Genomic DNA, 16,670 nt, shown 5'->3' with positions numbered 1-16,670 from the left:
ACCTCACAGAGAACTGAGACGGGAGTGCTGAGGCCTGCGAGACGGGGGTGTCATCCATGGCAGCAGGGACGGAAGACGGGAACAGTGCTGGGAACGGCAACCACAGTGATGAAGTGGCAGGATTTGCCGGGCACCGACTCTGCGGTGAGGATGCTTCTGAGGACACGAGTTGTGTATCATCTGGTAAAATCCTCACAAAGACCCCTGTGGGTGCAGGCGCTATTATTGTTCTCAGGGGACGGGGGAGTGTGGGGCTCAGGAAGGTAAAGGAGCTTCGTCCAGGCCAGCAGCCAGGAAGAGGAAGTGCCGGGACGGGGGGACCTGCCATCTTCCTAACCAGCTGTCCCACCTGCACAGAGCCCTTACACTGGGCAAAGAGGCTGAAGAAATGCTCAGGAGCTTAGTTCAACCCAATTTATATTTTAAAATAAGTGTTTTAAGGAAACTCTGTGCCAAGCCCTAAATGCCTGGACTACAGAGCTAAATAATAAAGCCTGGCTCCTGTTCTGAGGGAGTGTGCTTCTGGTGTGCCACGCATCAAAGCTTGATAAATACCAGTGGAAAAATGACCATGGAGGTCTGGCTGTGCAGAAGGCCACAGAGCACTTCTTACAGAATCCATGGCCCTGTTCCTGCCAGCACAGAAGGAGGACCAGGAGTTGGCTCAGCGGGAAACATCAAATCCTGGGCTGCCCCAGGATTCAAAGAGGCATCACAGTACATCACAGCCAAGTGGGGGAAGAGTCCCCACATTACTGGCAGCAGAAAAGCGTTTCAGTGAGAACAAGGCAGCCACATAACACCATTTTGTTATTCAGGGCCTGACAGCAGAGGATACACAGAGGAGGAGAAGCTTTGGTATAGTGGGACAGGCAGAGGGTCCCAGAGGTTCCGTGTACATTCTCTTAAAACAAAACGAAACAACAACCAAAAAAACATTGCTTATAATTTTGTAACCTCCTTGGGGCATTTCAGATGGTGTGTGAAGATCAATGTTCTGCATGTTCAAAGAGTTTAGGGAGTTTTAAAACCTTCCCGTTCACACTGGCCTGTCATAAAGAACAAAGGAACATGGAATTTCTTGCAGGGATCTGAATTCACACAAAAGAGCCCAGAGATCTAAAGTCAACAAAGATGGCCTTTGAACTTTCCTCAATCCAAAAGGGGAAAAGAATATGTATTGCTCTGTAGGCGCCTATCTGGTGATTGCTTCCATCTTTCATCAATAAAATTGTTTTTTTGATTTTTTATTTATGTAACAACCTGGAGGCTATTAGTATAAAGTATGGGTTAACAGCTTGGGCTCAGATGGACCTGAGTTCAAATTCAAGTTCAGGCAGCCAAGTGCAAGAGGCTAGAACTTGAGCAGGATGAGGAGGGCCTTGCAAAGCGGCACACAGCCCAGTGCCAGGTGTGAGACCCCAAGGTGGGCAAGGAGGGCGCCCACTTGGGGCAGGCAGGTAAATATCAGAACCCATGAGGATCAGGAAGGCAGCCACATGCCTGTGGGATATTGGAGCCCACGTGGGGTGAAGAGAATGTCTAGCATGTGTTGGGAGTGTGGAAGAAGGGACATAACAGCAATGGGACATCTGTACATTCAGGGCATTGAATAAACTGCAATAAACATATTAAGGATAATGGAGTCTGTGCACGCTTGTGGGCACACATGCTGTCCAGCTCCCCCTGGTCAGCGAGAGGGCCTGAGAGCTGCAGGACTTCCGCACAAGTAGCATGCCCAGCACCTTGGCCGGCATATCTCACCTCTACCAAAATGACACCAAAGACCCAGAGAAATGGTACATTCCAGGGATGAGACAAGCAATGTGCAAAATAAGAAAATAAACATGAAACATCTTGTGCTTGAAAGTAAAGAGGTACAAAGAAAGATGGTTGCATGTCAAAGGGACGGCTCGAAGGCACTCCAGCTGGCCAGTTATGAGATAATTTGTGCATCAAAATAAACAATGACAATAACATGAAAAAAAAACCCTTAAATCCATATAGATATAAATACATGAAGAGATTAAAATTTGGCTGCACAGGATATTTATATAGTCTCAAAGTAACTCCCCACAAAATCTTATTAATTATGGAGGGAGAAAAAAGAGTAGTTTTATAATAGAGAAGCTTGTCAGACTCCACCTTCATCAAGGACTCAAAATTAACAACACAATAATGGGGCAAATCAAAACGTGATGAGATACAATGAAAAGAACATAACATCACTTCTGTGATACTCCCGCCAAAGATGCATAATTGGAATGTAATCATTAGGAAACCTCATATAAATCCAAATTGAAGAGCATTCTGCAAAATTACTGGCTTGTCATCTTCAAAAATGTCAAGGTTATGAAAATTCAAGGGAAGACTAAAACGATTGCAGGTGGAAAGAGTTTAAGGAAACGTGGCCACTAAATTCAGTGTGGGATTCTGAATTGGATCCTTTCTTACTGTAAAGCACATTATTAAGATAACTGGCAAAACGTGAGTGCTAGAATCAAATGACTACATTATGGTTGTACAGGAGAAGGTCTGCATTTTAGATGCACTCAAGTATTTGGAAGATAACGGGTATTAGATTTTCGACTTTCATACAATTCAGGAAAACCCTGTGCAATTGTTGCAACTTTATATTTGAGGTTGTTTCAAAATGGAAAGGTTTTTGTGAATGTTTATGTATTCACTCTTTCCATTTGATTTCCTAGGTCTTTCCTCGTGTCCTTACCTTACCCTATTACAGGATGACCCCTCCCTTGGTAAGCCCAGGCTTTCCCCCCATTCTCTTCCTAGGGAAGGTGTCCTTCACAGCGCGGACCTTCTCTGTGCCGCCATTTCCCTGTACATGTCTCCACTTCAGTTTACCCCACAGGGTGGGGTCTATGTCCATCTCGCTCATGTCTATATCCCTGGGACACAGCACAGCTCTTGTCCTTGTGCTCAATAAACAACCATGGAGAGAGACATGGTTATGAGCATAATTTGGGGAATCATTTCAAGTTTAAGTAAGAAAAGAATGGCATTTGGATGCTGCCTGGCTAGGTTTGAATTAAAACGGTGTGATCTGTGGTTGGCCTGGTGGAATGGCCCATAATCCCAGCACTCTGGAGGCCAAGGAGGGTGGATTTCTTGAGCTCAAGAGTTTAAGACCAGGCTGAGCAAAAGTGGGACCCTTTCTCTACTGAAAACAGAAAAGCTGGGCATCATGGAGGTGACTGTCATCCCAGTTACTTGGGGGCTAAGACAGGAGGATCCCTTTAGCCCAAGAGTTTAAGGTCGTTGTGAGTTACCATGACACCACAGCACTGTACCTGGGGCAACAGAGTGAGACTCTGTTTCAAAAAGTGCAAAACACAAAAACTGTGTTCTTGGATAAGACTGAGACTCAGGGACCATTGGTTTCCTCATATGTAAAATAGGTGTTCAGTAGGGGAAGGTTGAATAAAGTTTCAGGTGCAGTGTCTGGCACTTAGCAAGTATGCAACGAATTTCAGTTTTCCTTTTCTCCTTAATAATAAGAATAAAAACCATCTGAGGAGACTAGAAGTTTAGAATTCCAGGCTATATTCCTGACATTGCTATCACCTTGATGTATATGAACTTGGGTAGGTTATTTTACTTCTCAAAGCCTCAGTTGCCATCTTGGTAAAATGGGAGGTAAGAAAATGGGGCCATGAGGAGTGGGCTTTACCACAATCATACCACCATGATCTTTTAGTTCTAATGCTTAAAATGTTTTCCATTTTCCTGAGCACAGAAGGTGCACAGTGAGCACAGAAGGTAAAGGGGGTGAAATACTTTGCTATAGACAGGATGACCTTCAGCTTTAGCAGTCAAGGCGTGCCGAGCCTCCTAATGGTTTTCACAACGGGCTCATTGATACTTGCTTAAATTAGTAGGTAAGTCGAGAGGGGGTGGTGTTATCAGGTTACTGAGAGCACATTAATAATTTATGAGTCATCAAAGAATTAACACACACTTTAAAATCTCTCTGCATTTTTCCTCATTCATAATTCTTTGCCTAATTGCTTTTTCTTTTAAAAATGGGGGAGCTGAGACCTTGGATATTTGCCTAATGGCTCAAACAGAACCATGACCTGATTGCCAAGTCTTTCTATAGCGTGGGGACATTTGCCATTGAAAGAAAACTGATGGGTTTGATTTTCCTGAAAGAGATATTTTACACTGACCTCTGGCCCCTTAAATGCTATGGTCATTGTCTATTCACTGTGATGGCAGCAATAAGTTTGTTTTAATTTAAGATGTTGTCAAGTAGGAAATATTGACATAGACAAAATGATGCCTTGAAAACAGCCAGGATGAAATCATGAATAAATAAACATGTTGAACTTAACAGATAAATTAACAAATGCTCATTCATAAGAATATGACTTGACCATTTCAAAGTTAGGCCAAAGATATTCCCACTTCTAATAGAAATGTCATCTGACTCTGTAGGCCAGAGGAAAGGTGGGCTGCGTGGAAAGACAGTGTAAAGCATAGAGAGGCATTTATGCCTCATGACAGATCTGTTTTAAGTAGACCTATCTGTTTTCAGCTAAATGCCAAACGGATTAGCCAGATGACTCAAGTAGCCTTTTCTATGGTGAGGCATTTATTTTCCAAGTGTAAACACCTTTATTAGGCATCTCAGAAAGCTGTTTCTTTGCCTTTTCTTTGTATTAGTTCCTTAGATTGGTGGCAAAAAACTGAAATTTTGGTTGGATGCTATCTGTGTGTATTTCCTTACAAGTGAAAGTAATGACTTCTAACTTGGATATACTTGTCTTGAGGAAGGGGATAAGGTTGCATGTGGCATTGATCCTTGTACTAATATTCTTACATAGGTAACATCATCAGGACAAGATGGCAATAAACTTGGAAACAGCCTGGCAAAGTTGTGAAGCCTTGGATGGTATTGCCTTATTCAATGTCCAAATGGCTAAATCTTCCAGGGAACAGGTAGCCTGAGGGCACTGTTAACCAATAAAAACTAATTGGAACAATTTGGAGGGAAGAATTTTTTGCCGGAGGTCTTTAATCACACTAATACCTAATGGTTTCCTGTTCAACATAGCCAGGGCTGTGTTTAGGAAGATGAATCCATCCATTCAGCTTAGAAAACCTTATATAAGACAGAGGGTTGAGAGGAATCATACGCATCGCATTCAGAAACTTGAGTGCATGTGTATCTCATGTTTCAGCATCGCCGCAAGGTAACAGGCAAGCAAAATGGCAGGCAGGGGAAAGTATCAGTCTTAAAAGATCAAACAAAGCAAGACACAAGAAAGCTGATCCTAGATTTGCTATGCTGATAAGGGACGTTTCTCTGTGAGGAACTCAGTGTTCATCTTTATATGCAGTGAATTCAGAGCCCTGTAACTCATAGCTAATCCAATGAGCTCCCCAAATGACAATGTGATAATAGTTTGACCTGGACTGCTATTAAATGTAGTGTGTTTTAGCAGAAAGAGCATGGGCTGAAAGTCCAAAGACCTTCCATTCAAGTGCTGGCTCTGATTCTTGCTAGCTCTCTGAGTTAGTGCAAGTCATTCAAACTTTCCAAGCCTAATTTTCCATCCCCATAGAACACAGGTATAATTAATGCCTTCCCAGACATCTCATGAGGGTTTTGTATAAATGTTATAAGCTAATCAATAGAAAAGTATTCATAAGCTATAAAGCCCTCTGCAAGTATAATAAGTTAGTATGTTATATTAGTATGTCCCTAATGCTGTAAGTCTCTTTATTTTTATTCAGTTGTTTTAATTTCACCCTTACTTTCAAGCCATGTCAAACAGTATAGACCTGCTATAATTACCAAATCAAATCTCTTAATTCTGAAAAAGCTACATTGGAAGAATGTGATTATTAAAAAAATGGTTTCTTTTAGACTGCATGCCCATCTGAAGTCTTCTTTGGAATGTACTTCATCAGAAGCAATTATGGCACTAGCAAATATTCTGAGGGTTCATGAAATCCCACAGCCAAAACTATGATTTATTGTTCCAATACCAAAAGCATTTGGCAAGCTGTACTTTGGAAGGCACAATACTATGGGCTTAGAGCCTCTAAATGGGGCCATTTGGATTCATTGTGACACTGACTGTCTGGTCCTGCCACTCTGGAGAGATGGCACCAGAATTCCCATCTCTTCGGACAATATTTTTCTTATTTCTTCTTCAGGCTAGCCTAACAATTTACCTTTCTGGCTTGAGATGACATAGAATTTCACAGGTGCCCCCACCCTTGAAGCATGGCAACATGAACATTCTACGAATTAATCTTACATAAAAACTCTGTTAAGCAGTTCCGGATTCCCTAGTACCAGCCTTACACAAGCTGTCATTCCAATCTTTAATGATGGGTTTATGTGAAAGTGGTTTCTCTACACTTTCCTCTGATTCATTACAGGCAGTGTGCTTGTGCCTTTGAAATTGAGCACTAAAGATGTTGGCTCCTCCAGGCACACAGCAAGGTTCAGTTACCATCGCTAATGAAATGCATTCAGATAAAAATCTAGGAATACCATTGTGAGTTGTAGTGACAACGTGTAGCCAAAGACGCTACGGCATGTATGTGAAGACTGGGCATTCAGCCCTAGCCAAACGTCAAACACTTCAGACTAGGAAGATAAAATCTCATGCCTAAGTGGGAACTGAGTAATCTTACTCTGCCTTTCCAACATGGCAAAGCAAGGTTCTCAAAGTCCACATGATTCATGAATGACTTCTGAAGAATCACAGAATGTAGGAACTCAAGGGGCCCGGGGAGTCACATATGCGACCTCCAGGTGCACCCTTAGATCTCTCTCTACGGGACCTCCAGCCTTGGCTTCAACTCTTCCCAGGAAAGGATTGTGCCACCTTCCAGAACAGCTATCTATCTGGGGACAATTCTAACCTTAGGAAATATGATGTTTTATTTAAATTATTGTCAATATCTAAGGCTCAATTTAACCCCGTGGGAAGGTCATTTGTAGGGAATGTTTCCAGTACTTGAAGTCTGCATCCATTCTGGATATTCAACCAGGAACAATTCAACTTAAACACTGTAGTCTGGCACATATCTGCCTTTCTTACAAAGCAGTCAGGAGAAACTCCGTCCAGTGGCCGTCTGGAATTTCCTTGTGTGTTCCAGCCTATTCATTTCCCCCTTTACATTTACCTTCACCAAAAAGAAACAAGGCAAATATAGAATGATTTTCTTTTCTTAATGAACTTACAGTAGCGTTTAACAGTCAGTACCTTTTTTTAAATGTGTGTGAAGCTTTGTTTTAATTATTACTTTCTGGAGCTTTGCCTGGTAAATCTGTTAACTCACTAGCTTATTGTGCAGACTCTGCCTTACTGCACTTTGGTGAGTCGGGACCACATTTGCATACCTTGTCTTGTAAGCCCTCTTCCATTTCTCACGGGTCTTCTGTCATTAGTTTTAAGCACCCTGGGTCCTTCCTGTCTTTGCCCAGGTTTCGGAGACCATTCACAGACGATGCGATCCTTCGCAAACAGGCTAACTTGTTCCGACAAGACATGGCCCACACAACAATACAGACTACACATTGTGGGTCTGAATGTGAACTGGATTAATTAGCAGATGCTTACTAAGAAGTCTACATACCTAATGTGTGGATAAAGAAATATCAAATATTTTCTTAAATTTTGTTTCTACAGTTCATTTTGAATAAATTATTCATTTATTAGAGCACCTTTATAAGAGCCAATAGCCGATGATTATGTTTCTCTTTACACATATACACAAAGCTACTTTGACTTGTTTGGCCTAAAATGACAAACATTTCAGTGCTAAAATAAGAGACCAATATAATGTGGTACATGCAAAAACTAACCTAAAGACACTCTTAAAAAGAGAAAATTTCATTCCAAACTTACAAAACACACACACGAAAGTATCCGTATGGTAAATTGTATGTCATTCATATATATGCCCATCTATGATATGAGGTCTGATAGTTAGCATTGCGAGTTCATCCTAGAAAAGTGCTACAGACCTTATCACTGAATATCACTACAGTCATCTTCAAAGTCCTCCCCTTGGGAAGCCATGCACTGACACCAGTGTCCACTCCACCCTTCAAAGCAATTTTGGAACTCTTTCTTTCTGGAATGACCATTAGAGCTGTCATCAAACAGCACAGAAAACACAGCAATAACAAGCCCCACCACATACCCACATGAACAAAGCTGTGAGACCAAGATTATGAAACTTACCCAGCTGTTTGTACAAGGCTGCCACCATAGGCCACACAGTGGCAAGCTCATGATCTTACTGCCAGACCTGGTATGGGGAGGGACAGTTGTGCTGGCTGCATGGATGCACAGCTTCCCAAGAGGAGCACTTCTATTCAGTAATGAGGCATGTAGCACTTTTTCTAGGACGAGTTTGTGAACTTAATTGTCATGCTTCATATGTATCATCCTTTTTACAATAAAGAAAACTAACTAGTTGCCCAGTAATATTGAAATACGCCGAGTGCTGCTTTCCTTACCCGCCATTAGTTCACGCTTGCTTTTGTTGAACTCACGGGCAGCTGCGTCACTGGGAGGGCCTTGTGTTCACTGACCACGACCTCAGCAAACAGAGTCCTGACGTGCCTCTTACACTCTGCACATCTGTGGAACCCTTGCTGGATGCACATGGGCTGAGAACAACCAGTTCCACTGCTCAGGGTCTGGTTTCTTCTGTTTTGTTTGACCTGGGCATGCTCAGCTTCCATCTGTCACCCTAGACCAGCATCTGGAGCCGGCCTACGTCCTATCTCTTGTAAGTCCCCTGGTGCAAATTGCATTCAGCAACCGAACAAACAGAGCAGCTTGGAGATGGGCTTTTATTCATGGGAAATCAGATAGCCATTTTGGTGATAAAATATTTATTCCCTGTCACTTTGTGTTGCCAAGACTACTGTGCACAGCACGTTTCTCAAGAGCAGCGAGAGTGCTGAAGAGGATACATATATTGACAAAGGAATTATATTTTGAAAACTATCTGTGTAACATTCTGTGGCCAATTAATGTTGACTGAGATCACATCGTGTTCCTCTCTCAGCAAAACTCTATCTTCTTTTTAATCGTTGCTTTCCTCTAAGACATAGCACCTCTACAGTTTGGGGAAGTGAGACCAAAGGTGCACTCATTTTTAAGGCAACTAAGTGAATTCATCAGTGTGAGCTAATGTTAGTTTTCAGAAGGAAAAAAAATATGTGTCTAAATGTGCATTTTGGAATAACTTAATTTTATTTAATTTAATACACTTTGATTTTAACTAGAGGTTTGTATAAAGTATTGACTAGACCCTACAGGGATCCAAAGATATTAGACAGAGTGTCTGACCTCCAGGAGCTCACTGTTTAATAGAACTCGCTAGCAATAAAGATAATTCTACACCCAGGCAGACTCTGGTAAGCACTGTGCTGGGAGTACAGAGTTCTAGAGACATACAGAAGAGGCAGAGGTTAATTCTGATGGGGGTTCTCAAGGGGGCTTCAAGGAAAATACTGTCTTTGAGCTAGACATTGAAGAATAGTAAAGGTAGGGAACACTGATTGGGCGCTTACTAAATAGAAACACTGTTCAAAGTCCTTTAAATGTATTAACTGTTTAAATTATTACTATTAATCTTACAGGCTAAGTATTACTATAATTCCCATTCTATAGTTGTATAACTGAGGCAGAGAGCAGTTGAATAACTTGCCAGAGGTCACGAGTAGTAAGTGATGGAGTCAGGATTCAAATTCAAGGCCTGGGGCTCTAGAATGCTCATTCTTGACCCTAACACCATAGTCCTTCCTGACAGGATAAATAAGATGTCAACAAGTAGATCTCAGCAGTGGGAGCAACTCAGCCACAATCACGGGTAAGAAGAAATTCAGGATTATTTGGAAAATCCAGTGCCTGTTACTACAGGTTGAACTTGATTAAAAAAAAAATCTATTGAGCAATTGTAGAACACCAGATATGCGTGGAACCTGGGTTGGGGAGAGTGGCTTGTAGAGGGCTTGGAGCACAGGCTGGAGACACTGCAAGGGAAAGGAGGGAGTGTGGGTAAGATTGGTGTTACAGCGACACCTTGTTTGGTGGCGAGGGATGGTGTTTGAGTGACTGGAGGGGAGGACACCCTTTAGAGATCTATTAATTGATTAAAAACTTCTCCTCTGTGCCAGGCACCTTTCTGAGTTTTGAGGATATAGCAGAGAACACGAGATGAGTCTCCCCCTCACTGTGTGGGAAGAACATGGAGGTAGATCGATAAGCAAGATAATTTTACATTGTTCTGAAAGGAAGAAATGGGGTGATATAATGTGATAGAGGGTGACAGGGACAAAGGAGGGATCACTTAGTAATGGTGGCCAGCGAAGGCCTTGCAGAGAAAGTGGCATTTGCACTGAGGCCTAAACGACAGAGGAGAGCCAGTCAGAGGTGAAGAAAGACAGGGTTCTGCAAAACAGGACTTGCGCTGGTGAAGAGAGCTTTGCAGGCAGAGTTAACAAATGCAAAGGCTCTGAACTGGGAAAGAGCTTGGAGCCTTCATGAGACAAAAAGAACAAATTCCAAAAAAATAGTGCTCAGCCAAAGATGGGGAGAGGGACACAGGGTGAGAACTGAGAGGCAGGCAGTCAGGACCTTGTGGGCAAGCGCAGAGCATTTGTTTGCGTTTTATTCCGAATGAACTGGGGAGTGAAAGGATCCTTCTGGACAACATATGGAGAATGGACTTTGAGGGCACAGAAGTGAAAGCAGGGAGATCAATGAGGTGGCAAATGGCAGAGGTCCAGACAAAGAAAAGGATTGTGTGGCCTAGACCGGGAAGGAGGGGAGAGGGCTGCATTAGGATTACATTTTGAAGGCAGAGCTGAAAACACTTGCATTGTGTGAGGAAAGGTACTAACCAGGATGGCCCCAGGAATACTGGTGCAAGTCACTGAGTACCATAACATTCCTGACGGTGATGGAGAGAGCTGGCGTCGAGATGGGAGAGTGAAGTCTTCTACAGACACAGTGAGGGCATTCTGATGGTAACTAGGGTAACCACTTAGAGAATGGGAAAGTACAAACACATTCGAGAAATAGTAAGATCTATGGTCAACTCACAGATGCAATTAAATTCTAGAAGAGGGTTTTTGATAATTCCAGGTTTTAGTCTGGTGAACAGGAAAGGAAGTGACCCCATTAACCAAAATGGTAAGAGTGTTTGGAGACGGGACAAAAACATAAGATTTGGGATCTCAAAGACTAGGGTTTCAATCCTAGATGAGCCATTTACCAAACCTGTGTGACAAGTTATTTTATTGCTCTGGGCTCAATTTTCTTATTCATAAATGAGAAAAATGATATCATAGTGATACAATAGTGATAGGAATTAAATGAGATGGATATATGTAAATGATTAACACACAGGAGTCATGCAATGCATTTTGTTACCACTGTATCTTTTAACCATCCTTATAAAAATAGCGACATAATGATAATAATGCTTCTCTGAATGTGTTTTTTTATATCACTGCTAAGATAATAATATTCTTTGTCTTAGTTTCTTTTTAGTAAGGATTCAAAGCATATTAACCCCGATTTAGATTCAATACTCCTTTTTATTAATATTTAATCATTAAAACAAACTGGAATTTATTTATATTCTTTTCCCATTGTACAGAGAACTAAACTGAGACTCAGAAAAGGTTATGCCTAAGGCTATAGTGCCAGGAACTGTAACCTATGTGAACAACCAGGACTCACACTTAGATCCGATTTATACCAAAGAGTTCTGAACTCTTCCCCAGCTCCTCACTCAGAAGATAAAAATGTATTTGTATCACGTGGCTATTTCTCGGAGATCTAGGCTGATTGGATACATTCTGTTTTATATAAATGTTTTTAGCAAATGGCCACAGCATGCAATTATGTGTTTCATTAACTTTCCAGCGCTGGACAATGCTCCTCCCAAGGCTTGTCTCTGGAGGACGTGAAAAGGGGCCTTCAGTACTCGCCAGTTGACAAATACAGTAAGTAGACAGATTCTTTAGATTTACTGAGGAAACTACCCCCACGAAGGTGATTCTACTTGATAAATAAGGGGACAACATTATATCTTGTAATATCTAAAAATGAAAGATGCTCTAAAAATATTATATTATACAAGGACAAAATCTGGCCTTGTTGTCTTTTTTAACTCCGCATTTTCTGTTAACTCTACATTTGCTGTTAAGATAAATCAGGTGTGTGTGAGCACGTGTGGGTTTGCCTGGGCGTGTGGGCATCAGTGTGAGCGTGTGTGCAGGATGCCTCTCCTGCTTCGTCTCCAATGCTCCCCAGGACCTGGCTAAGGGCACTACTTCTGAGCTCCACATAAAGCGAGAGATGAGCTTCCACAGTTACATAACATGCTGGGAGAGTTCTCTCCCCCCTAGTCAGGCACCTGGGGTAAAGTGTAAACCCAGCCCTTCTTTCAAACAGCAGGAGAGGAGGTGAGGAAAGAGTTGGTGGGATCCATTTTGCACAAGCCTGCTTCAGAGAGAATTAATAAAGCTCTTTGAAATAATTAACAATGCTCTTTGCAGGCCTCTGGAAGCCAGAGGATGGACAATTGCTCTTATCATCGGCTGCCATATCAACGTGCTAGGCTGGGGTGTCCTTTCTCCAACCTTTAAGCCTGAGAGGCTCTATACTTAATTGGAATTTTAGCACAATAGGCCCATTTATTCATTGCAACTTCCTTTGACTATGTGGAGAACTGAAAAAATGTGTGTCAGTTAAATAGATCAGATTTATTACAAGTGCCGGGTTTGGGGAAGAATAAATTGGATGACGCGTGCCCAGCTCGCTGGTGTAGGTGGCCACAGACCCTGCAGACCGCTGGCTTTGGGCTTCTCACCCCATCCGCCGAGGGTCATTACTAAGGCATCAGAAAGCTTTTAGGGAAGAAAAGGAGAAGAAACGTCCTGGATGGATGCAGACAAACTACTTGGGTACATTAAAGAAAGGAAACTTTGTGCTCCTGCCTCCCAACAGGCGTCTGGAGTGCAGCTCCCTGCTTTTCATCATCAGCTTCACAACCTAATTGGCCGGTCCAGGAACAGATGCTTTTGAGGGGAAAATGTGCTCCAGTGTCACATCATCACATTTTTTGATAGATATAATATCATTTCCCCAAACCTTTACAGACGTGATTTCACAGCCTGAAAATACAGGGCGCCTTTTGAAACGTGTGCTTTGACCAGAAGCCTTCCCTTTCACGCTGAAGTTTCAAGATGAAGCATTTCTTTAACTGGAAGATTTGTTTCTTAAAGAAAGAGAGCTTCAAGATTCCTCCAGATGGAAAAATAAGACAGATGTGTTATAATAATGCAAAAGTTGAGTTTTCTTATGCATATCTGTGCTAGGGATAGAAGAAAACATGAGGGTGTTTGGATGGAGTGAGAGTCCCCACAGACAAGGAAGATATATCTAATATCTCCCGCTCGGGACATCACATCATATGAGGAAGAGCCCTTTAATTGCCCTCAATTCTGTTTTATAAACCGATTGTGGTGTAATAGCAACTTTAGGAGCTCTTTCTTTCTCCCTCCAAAGAGCTGAGCTAGAGAATGAACATAAAATAAGATAAAATTAAATACAGTACTGTTTTCTCGCTACCCAAGACTTTTCACCCAAAAGTGACAATACATGCAGGCCTGGTTCAGTCTTCCTAAAGCCTGTGGTCAAAATTGGCTTGAGTCCCTCTCACTCTGAGTGGCTACCCAAGCCCAACACAGCTGATCTTATGCTCTGGTAACAGTGGCATCAAGAATGAATGCCAGCCTCGATCCCCTGCTGGTTTTGCTACCCATCCCAAAGGACAGCCTGCCCACACTGGTGGGATGTGTGTCTGATTTCACTGCAGTCCTGTGGGAGGGGAGGCGCTGGGCATCACAGGCCAGGAATATTACATGGGGTGCATTGGAAGTTTGATTGCAGTCATAAAAAGATTACCAGCTTATTAAAGAATCTATTTATATCTAGAATGAAGTCACTGTTTTAGGCTGGATGAAAGGAAATACTTCCTGCTCTAGGACGTGGACTATGCTTCTGTCTATCCAGATTCAGTGACGTGTCTCCTGCCTCCTCTCCCTTCCCCTGCCCCACCAACATCTCTGTGCAGTGCCAGTCTCACCCGGGGCAAGCTGGAGGGGCCAGGTGGCAGCAGGATCTGCAGCCATGGCATTTCCTCTTGGGAGAGTTTATGTGCTGTCTAAGACGTTTTGACAGAGAATTTTCTTATGAAAATAAATAAAAATATCCAAGTGCATGTTGCTAGATGTCTTAATGAAAATGTAGATGGCGGAGTTGGTTCTGAAAACTCAGCTATCAAAGGGAACACAAGCAGCAATAGCTGTTGACAAGCACTTGCACAGAAGCCATGAGTGGCGACCCCATTCAGAGTGAGCTGGCCACTAATGGCTGCCCTGCCCATGCCCTTGCCATTCCCTAGGACAGGGGCCTGATCCTGACTCACTAGGATCCATCCTCTGGACACGCCCAGGGCTGCTGCTCCAAAGGGCGCCCAAAGCCACTGGTATTTAGACCTCGGCATTGATGCACACATATAAACCTGGCCTACCAGAGAAGACAAACAGAGCCAGGCTCTCTCCTTTTTCTGTACTGCTATCTCCACCTTCCCTTTCCGGCCATAATGTGTGCAGCACCCACTGTGTACCAGACACTGCTAACTGCCATATGCACATTGCCAACCTTATGAATAAGTACTGTTATTTCTCCCCTTTACAGATGAAGACATTGAGGCTTAGAAAGTTAATTGACAAAGTCAGAGCCAGCAAGAGGTGAACCCAGATTTTCCCAACAAAAAGGCCTGTGTGCCTTCAGCCCATCATGACATACAGCATCCCTGAACTGTACCTCTCTTTAGTTCAAACCCCCAAAGCTACCTGGCCAGCTTAGGTCCAAATCAGATACCCATCATTTTATATTTGTCTGGTCTCAGCTTTCTGTTTTCATTATAAATTTCATTTTCTCTTTACAACTACTCACCAGCAACCGTTGTCCAGGCTCTGCTCACATGATAGGGAAGAGCTACCCTGGTGATCCGTGGATTATACTGGGTCAGGCTGGTTGAAAAAAAAACTGGGGATGCAATGAAAGGTGAATAGGTAATAACTGAACTTCCTTTCTGATGCAGGCTATGTGTCTGATCCCATGAGCCCGATGTATTTTCATTCTTGCCAGAACAATGGCAGCTTTGAGGGCAGCAGCTGACATCATTCTGCAGATACCTGAGGAGAGTTTTCCTCCAGACTGACAGCAGCAGTTCCGACCATGGCAAGCTTACTTCCAATTATACTATTTTACCCTCTGAGGTCTCCACAAATTGGCTTGTTTATACTGGTCCTATCTAATTCCCTACTTCAAGCTGGGCTTTGGATGTGTGTCTGACAAAGGAAATGCACGAGAACTAAGACAAAAGGTATATGAATAGTTTTTAATTTTGTAAATGAAAAAAAAAAGATTTTTATTATTACTAGAAGATAGGGCCTAAGTCTATGGTGGAAGCTTGACAATTATTATGTTTTCTTAGATTGAATTATGTGGACTTGTGTCTGAGAAACACAAACTCAATTTCTTAGAATATTGTGCACTTTGTTATCTCATTATATTACTTCTGGTGTTCAGTTCAGTGATTAAAGAGTCTTTGGTGGAATAGAAAATTGGTTCAGAAGTGTATTTCATTTCAACAAGACTTCCACTGAGTATACTTTCTTCCAGATATATTGGTAAAGAGGAGTAATGACCTTCAGATCAAGAAGCTTATAAAAATAAAGCACTTAATTATTTAGTCTCTTTTCCACAGCATATCAGGTGCTCTGTGCTCTGCTTAGAGTACCTGTTGCTGTCAACACCAAGATTTTATAAATGCTCTCAGGTAAGTTATGAAACCAGCCTTCTGTTGCAAGCCTGCCATTTATACCAGAGTCTGGCACCATGTGGTGGGAGAATGCCTAAGGCACCTGCTGCCTTCACCAACTGAGAAATCTGCCCTCCTTTCTTGATCCAGCTAGGAAGACAGACAGAATAGTTTTGCCATTGAAAGACAGACTTGGGAAAACCAGTCAGGATACCAGAAAATTCCAGCAAGAATCACTACTGTTGACTCCAGCAAGAGAATTAAAATTAGCAAGGAAAGATTAGGCATCGTCTAAACCAAAGTTTCTTCACCTTGGCACTATGAGCATGTTGGATGGGATAATTCTCTGTTATAGGGCCTTCCCTGTGCACTGTGGGATGCTTAGCAACTTTCTGATCTCTTCCCCCACCCCAGATGCCAGTAACAACCCTTGTGGTATTTCACTTTTTGTGCTAAACTGACTGGATCATGGGATGCCAAGATACCTGGTTAAACATTGGTCCTCAGTGTGTCTCTGAAGGTGCTTCCAGAGCAAACCAGTAGACTGGCTCTATTTGAACGAATAGACTGAGAAAAACTGCTGGCTCTCCCCAGTATGGGTCGGCATCATCCAATCCACTGAAGGGCTGGTTGGAGCAGAAAGCTGGGGAATGGGAGAATTTGCTTCCTCTCGGTCTGAATGCCTGAGCTGGAACTTCCATCTTCCATATTCTGTAGCCTTGGCACTACAGTTGTTAGGACTTCACACACAAACTAAAATC

At 42.6% G+C, this 16,670-nt stretch overlaps 1 protein-coding gene across 1 annotated transcript in view; it reads left to right on the top strand.

The window, feature by feature from the left end:
• Positions 1 to 15,263, top strand: part of LOC100961597 (serine/threonine-protein kinase TNNI3K) — a 241,852-nt gene extending 226,589 nt beyond the window's left edge. The window contains exons 21-22 of the mRNA XM_012801634.2: positions 11,937 to 12,016; positions 15,187 to 15,263. Of these exons, the coding sequence (XP_012657088.1) occupies positions 11,937 to 12,016; positions 15,187 to 15,263 (157 nt within the window). The remainder of the gene's footprint in view (positions 1 to 11,936; positions 12,017 to 15,186) is intronic.
• The last annotated feature ends 1,407 nt before the right edge of the window (positions 15,264 to 16,670 follow it).

This window comes from Otolemur garnettii, unplaced genomic scaffold (genome assembly GCF_000181295.1).
Source record: "Otolemur garnettii isolate 467f Iridium unplaced genomic scaffold, OtoGar3 scaffold00010, whole genome shotgun sequence".
Classification (NCBI taxonomy): domain Eukaryota; kingdom Metazoa; phylum Chordata; class Mammalia; order Primates; family Galagidae; genus Otolemur; species Otolemur garnettii.
This window is presented reverse-complemented; position numbering and strand designations above follow the sequence as displayed.